Genomic DNA, 7,069 nt, shown 5'->3' on the forward strand with positions numbered 1-7,069 from the left:
TGCAGATTTCGCGCGAAATGAAAAATGAAAACACCATGCGCAGTGCTCACTGGTGTGACAAGATATCATGCAGCAATCCATATGCTTTTACCGATTACCAGGAGAGAAAATGCTTCTGCGCAAGTTCAGACATGAACTTTGACCTAAGATGGCAGCTTCCATGAAATGTCAAGCAGTTAAAAATGAGTTAGGCCTTCAGCTTGGCATCAATCGATCGTTCAATGTCCTTTGGATGCTTAAATTTAATCAAACTTTCTGGAGGTTGTTATCGTCAATCAAGTCAATTCTGTAGACAAGTTTAAGCGAAAATAATACAACAATTATTAGGCAGAATTGTGTGGGAAAAATGGCGATGTTTTCGAGCGTTCCAGTTGTGGATGTCCACAGGGAGAATTTCAAGTCACTGTGGCCGAGTCTCTTGTTGGCAATCAGGTCGTGCAGTTATGTTGCGATTGATGCTGAGCTTAGCGGCTTAGGAAATAGGAGAAAGTTATTGACGAAGTAAGTATATAATAACTGGTTCCTTGGTTACCCCAGTTATTAATTCAATCAAGCAAGGAATGAGGGAGTTGACTTTTATTAAAGAATTTTTTTTTAATAAATGACCTATTTTTGAAACCAGGTCCAATCAATTGAATTGGATTGAGTGTGGATCACCCTTGTCATGCTGGTGTGGATTGACATAAACATAATTAGTAAGACTATAGAGGAACTTGGATAATTGAGGCCACATGCTCGCCAAACTGCCTCGCTAGTCCTTTGTAGTCCATTTGTATATTGTAAGGGCTAACCAACCGCTGAAAATTTGTGCCGTTAACATTTGTTAAAAAATAGTAAAGTAAAGAGGAACTTGGATAATTGAGGCCACATGCTCACTAGTTCAATAGTTGGGATAACGTAACCCTCCTCCCGACGGCCGCACCTCCGGCCTGGCGGCCGTCTGGAGAAGGGTTACGTTATCCCAACTACATGCTCGCCAAACTGCCTCGCTAGTTCTTCGTAGTCCATTTGTATTGTAAGGGTTAACCAACCGCTGCAAATTTGTGCTGTTAACATTCGTATCACGGATAACTTTCCATATGGCGCCACCACTTTTTCACTCACTTTTACAAAAAGGGATATCTCATTGAGGTAAATTAGATACTTTACTATTATTTCATATCGAATGAAAAATTGGTGGCGCCATACGGAAACTTTTCCCGTATTGCATTCGCAGGAAGTATGAAGTTTCAGGGGGGTAGCAAAGTGACACTTGTCTTAAAGATTAGTGTTACTCTAATAACTACAGAGGCTTCTGCTCACTTCATAAAATTAGCCCACAATTAGTCCTGAGCAACTTTTAAGCTTTGCAACAAATATTAAAACGTGAACGTTTAAAAATAAATGCATGCTTAAAGGAACATGTTGCCTTGGATCGGTCGAGTTGGTCTTTGAAAATCGTTCTGTAACCGTTTGTTGTAAAATGTATATGGTTAGAAAGATATTGTAAAAGTAGAATACAATGATCTACACAAATATGCCTCGAAATTGCGTGGTTTTCTTTTTACCCTGTCGACTAACACGGTCGGCCATTTATGGGAGTCAAAATTTTGACTCCCATAAATGGCCGACCGTGATAGTTCGCAACGTAAAAGGAAAACCCTGCAGTTTCGAGTGATACTTGTGTGGATCATTATATTCTACTTTTAAAACATCTTTCTAACCATATGCATTTCATAACAAACGGTTTCAAACGCTTTTAATAGACCAACTCGTCTGATCCAAGGCAACGTGTTCCTTTAAGTAAAATACATATAGGCTGTCTTGAACAATAATAATTTGTGTTTTTATTGAAATAGCGACAGTCGTATACCCTCCTCACAACAGAGTTGTCTAGAAATCGATCAGGAAATTCTAACTTTGTATTGACTATACATTTATTTTTTTTCAATCCAGGTCAATGGAAGACCGCTACCAGTCTTTAGCTGAAGTAGCGAAGTCAAGATCCGTCTTGTCCCTAGGCATCTCCTGCTTTAAAGCAAGGTCACAGACACCAGGAGACCAGACTGTAACCCCTGAGAAACAGAACGCTGCATTGAGTTTCCTCGTACAGACTTTCAACATAACAACTCTTTGTTCTGAAGATTACATCGTCGAGCCCGGATCGTTGAAGTTTCTCGTTGATCACGGGTTTGATTTCAACAAGCAGTACGCCTCTGGAGTGTCGTATTACAGAGGTGTTGATCATTCTGAAAAGGTATTTGATACAGAATGAAAATGATACCAGGGAAAATCATTTGGGGATTAAGGCCTACTGCTTCACCCACGGGGGCACAAATTTTGGGGTAGGATCTTCCTCCGTCGTGTCAAGCCACAAGGTTTCTCCGGATCCTTAAAGGCACTTGATGGACACCTTTGGTAATTGTCAAAGACCATGGCCCAATTTCATAGCTCTGCTTACAGCCGAACTTGCGCTTGCAATCACGATTCCCCGCTTACGTGCAAGCGCAAAATTTCTGCGCTAGCCTTGTAAGCGTAGAATGCCTAGTAATGTGGAGTACGTACGCGCAGAAGCCCAAATTTGTCGCTTACCCATTAAGTACGCTTGCCGTAAGCACAGAATTCCCTGCTTCCGTAAGCGCCGATTCTGTGCTTACGGTAAGCAGAGCCATGAAATTGGGCCCTGTATTCTAACTTGTTACATCCCAACATATGCATAAAATAACAAACCTGTGAAAATTTGCACTCAATTGGTCATTGAAGTTGCAAGAGATTTGTTGCCTTGATGCACACATTTTTGTGCTTTCAGACTTCAGGCCTGAAATCTTTCAATATTTGAGTTGGATTTTAAATCTTTTTCAAAAACTACGTTACTTCAGAGTAGTTATTATTATTAATTCCTCTTTTTTCGTGACCCTTCTGTCGTTCTACCCAGGATGAGAAAGATTCGGACTCCCAGACGCTGAGATCGCTCTTTGCCTCGCTCATCCAGAGTGCCAAGCCGGTAATCTTTCACAACGGCCTCGTCGATCTGGTCTTCCTCTACCAGAACCTCTACTCCAATCTGCCTCCTTCATCAGCCCAATTCATCGCTGACCTCTGCGAGATTTTTCCCGGGGGGCTCTTCGACACCAAATATCTGGCTGAGTTTGTGGCGAGAATGCAGGCGTCGTACTTGGAGTACGTCTTCAGGAAAAGGTAAGACTGTGGTTGGAGGGCCAGGGTACTGCCAAAGATGAACTCCATCTGTTTCTCATCCTTATCATTCTGCATTACTTTTCGATCAAGGTATACAGGTTATGATAAAACACTCTTTGATTTCAATTTAACTTCTCTCCAAGAAAGAAGACAAAGTCTATTGCACAGTTTTGGGAAGAAAATACTCAACTCCAACACATTTTGTTATCTGCTCCCCCAATTAGGAACAGTACAAGAGTTCTCAGGTTTAGTGCACAAGCTTACTTAAAGACACTGGACACCTTTGGTAATTGTCAAAGACAAGTCTTCTCACTTGGTGTATCTCAACATAAGCACAACATAAAAAATCTGTAAACATTTGAGTTCAATTGGTCGTCCAAGTTGCGAGATACCCCAAAATCTAATTCTGAGGTCTCATAATCAAATTAAAATATTTTATTGGAAAAATACTTCTTTCTCAAAAACTACGTTACTTCATAGGGAGCCGTTTCTCACAATGATTTATGCTATAGACAGCTCTCCATTGCTTGATACCAAGTGTCCACTGCCTTTAATCTTTCCCTTTTTCAATACAGACCGATACAAACATCTTCCCTTCAATGCAGTAATCACATTTGATGGTCCATTTTTTGCCAAACCATCCACAGTCTTTCCCTCTGTAGAAAAGTTGTCTTAAATACCTTTAAATTTCAAATAATAGCCAAAGAGACAACGTCCGTCTGGCAAGTTGCGGCAAACAACACGTTTCCCTGGAGTTCTGTCACTACGATGCTGATTCACCTCATATCGGTTACCACCAGTGCAGTCTACCAGCTTCTTTTACTGATGGTGGAAGCCAGAAGACGGAGAAACTGGAACTGTGCGAAACATACGCTGTAAGTATCTTGTTTTGTCTTGGCTGATACTAACACCCCTTTCCGGGTTACGGGGTAAAAGGGATTTGGGCACCAAAACCCAAATGTCCACAGATCGGGCAAGTGCGACTTCCTCCTTTAAGCTGATTTCCACTTTTGGGGTTTTGATTTTTCTCTTTTTTTCTTGTCCGGTTTTCTCTTTTCCTCTTTTGTCATACTCACATGCATAACAGATTTACATTAATTTAACCTGGTTTAAAGATGTAGTGATGGCAGACAAACATATTAATTCACAGTGAGAAGGGATTCATGTTATGGCCAAAAACGTGATCTACAAAGGGTATCAACAAAACCCTATAAGGTCAGGTGTATGCATATAATTACCAGCCATGGATTTATTCTCCCTGGACAGGATGCCAGTCCATCAAGGATTACTCCCCAGCTCTCACTGGTACCCATTTGTACTCCTGGGTGAAGAGGACACAAGTTTTGACACTGACCCTCGCGGTTGCGAACTCACACCGCTCTAGAACGCTCGGTCATGACGCCCCACTAGCCATGGACACAGTTGCTTTCAAATTATTACTTATTGTTGTTTCTTCGTTTCTCAGGCACATGGTCACTGCAAGAACGGTATCAGGTGTTCCAAGTCACATGACCCAGACGCCATCCAAGATGCCGACGATTGTCGAGACGAAAGACGCCAGCGGAAACGGGACCGAAAGAAACAAAAACGCCAGATGAAGGCCAAGGCGGAGGAAAGCCAACTAGCAGAAGGAACGGAAGAGGAAGGGGAGTCTGGAGCGAAGACGGATGACCTTCCCAAGGACAATGAAGGCTTCAAGACGGACGGAATGGATGTCGACGTCCAAGAGGATGCCATCCTCGAAGAGGTCTCACACGGAGAAGCTCCCCAAGACTCGCAGAAGCTTTCCGACTCTGATCTTGTTGGAGACGGCACAAATGGACACAACATCACCACAACATCATCATCAAGAACTTCTCCCTTGAAACTCAATAAGCAGACCAGCGGCCACAGAGCCGGATATGATGCATTTATGACAGGGTTCACCATGGCAACACTCGCCTTGGAGATCAGCCAACGGGGCTCCGGTATACCTAAGACACTTTCGCCGGAGAAAGAAACTCATTTTGTGGAGGCTTTTGGCCTCAAGGACTCCAAGAATAAACTCTTCTTGAGCGCCAAGCCTGTACCGTTAGTTATTGCCAAGAGCAGCTTCTCAAAGACTTCCCAAAATCATAGGGATAAAATGAGGCGACTTGGAATGAACCAACCTAAGTTACATTGATAGTTTCTTCTGGACATCACTCGTTTAAAGGCTGCCATCTTTACAGGCATATAAACCATCTTTTTTAACGCACATTCATTAATGTAATTGTAAAATTATTTCGCTTTTTAACATAAGGGCTATTATGTATGGGAATAAAACAGTAGTGACTCGTTCTTAAACGACCGTTTAAAACCTTATAGGGTCGTGGCAGTGAGCTAAAGGTCCTCGCCCTGGGCTTGGGCCGTTATCGATTGGCCGAGACCCTGCCGGTTTTAAATGGCCATTTCAGAACTCATCACCACTCATTTATTCCCTTAACAAAGCCGTTTAACCCTTTGAGACCTTAGCCGCTAAGGTCTCAAAGGGTTAAATGGCTTTGTCTAGCGCCTGCAAGCAGCTTGTACCAAAATGCTTAGAGTGTCCTCAAACATTTTATGCTCAACAAAAGAAAAAGTTTGGGACTTTGTAAATCTATATCAATTAAACCACAAGGGAAACTGACTGGGTAAATTTGTAAATGATTTTTGGTTGAACAAAGAATTGACTAGAGTGGGATTCGAACCAACGACCTCCGGATTAACGTGCCGGCGCTCTACCAACTGAGCTATCTAGCCCTATATTGGCGGTGTCCCTATTTTGTCAATATCTTTGTTCGGGGGTGCCAGTCAGAAGCCATACAACCGTTAACTGCCGTGTAGCCAGGGATCACACCCAAATTACGATACAACCTGGGAAGCAGCTAGGGGATCACCTTAAGGGGATGCGACTTTTTGTTTCAGATATCAATATAAACCACAAGGGAAACTGACTTGGTAAATTTGTAAATGATTTTTGGTTGAACAAAGAATTGACTAGAGTGGGATTCGAACCAACGACCTCCGGATTAACGTGCCGACGCTCTACCAACTGAGCTATCTAGCCCTATCAATTAGTCAATTCTTTGTTCAACCAAAAATCACTTTGTAAATCTGTGAACTTTTTTTTTCTGTACCGAAAGTTTATAATGGCGTTAATAACAAGAACTCACATCAGGCAATAATCCTTTCAATCATGGCTTTAATATGAAACTTTTTCTATGTCAAAACAGGTTTTTTAATATTCTATTCTTTAAACTTATGTCAAACAAAGTTGTGTCCAACAAAATAAAGGAGTATGGAATGAAAATGGATGTACAAAAAGGCTGTATGATGTATCCTGTATTAAACTTGGCAATGGGAAAATGCGAGAAGACAAGTGTTACCTTTAGCACAAGGGCCTAATTTCATGGCTGTGTTTACTGCCGAAAACTAAGCTTGAAATCACTATTCTTCACTAACAGGGCAAGCACAGAATTTCTGCGCTAGCCGTGTAAGCAAAGAATATTGAGTAATGTGGAGTACACACGCGCATCAGCAACAAAATCCACCCTAACCTGTAAAGACATGCGCATGTGCAGAGTTTCCTACATCCATTAAGGACAAATTAGACTATTATTTTTTTCAGGGAACTTTCTGCAGAAGTGGGAACGTTTGGTAGCTCTGCGTTATTTATTGATAATGTACCAAGGGGATCGTTGATTAACGATGCCATTTTGGCGAGTTTAAAAACCTGCGCATTGAGCTTTACGTGATTGAAAAGCGTTCCAATAAGTATGGGAAACCCTGTATATACGGACATATATAATATGCAAGTAGTCTATATTAGCAACAACCCTTGTAGTCTTGGTGCAAGACATTTCTCTTTTCCCTTTCACGCACACCGCGGCCA

The 7,069-nt window shown here is 41.8% G+C and overlaps 1 protein-coding gene across 1 annotated transcript; it reads left to right on the forward strand.

Moving 5' to 3' along the window:
- Positions 1-166: 166 nt before the first annotated feature.
- Positions 167-6,287, forward strand: LOC139945940 (target of EGR1 protein 1-like). Its single transcript, XM_071943478.1, has 5 exons — positions 167-501; positions 1,936-2,236; positions 2,915-3,177; positions 3,878-4,052; positions 4,643-6,287. The coding sequence occupies exons 1-5, from the start codon at positions 347-349 to the stop codon at positions 5,339-5,341; spliced, it is 1,593 nt and encodes a 530-aa protein (XP_071799579.1). The 5' UTR covers positions 167-346; the 3' UTR covers positions 5,342-6,287.
- Positions 6,288-7,069: the final 782 nt, after the last annotated feature.

This window comes from Asterias amurensis, chromosome 13 (assembly GCF_032118995.1).
Source record: "Asterias amurensis chromosome 13, ASM3211899v1".
In the NCBI taxonomy this organism is placed as follows: Eukaryota; Metazoa; Echinodermata; class Asteroidea; order Forcipulatida; family Asteriidae; genus Asterias; species Asterias amurensis.

What these genes read in the sequence shown, in the direction of transcription:
- LOC139945940 (XM_071943478.1), top strand. Translation starts at nt 347, where the DNA reads ATGGCGATGTTTTCGAGCGTTCCAGTTGTGGATGTCCACAGGGAGAAT. An exon ending in AGGAGAAAGTTATTGACGAA is followed by an intron (nt 502 to 1,935) that starts GTAAGTATATAA and finishes TTTTCAATCCAG; the next exon opens with GTCAATGGAAGACCGCTACC. An exon ending in GTGTTGATCATTCTGAAAAG is followed by an intron (nt 2,237 to 2,914) that starts GTATTTGATACA and finishes CGTTCTACCCAG; the next exon opens with GATGAGAAAGATTCGGACTC.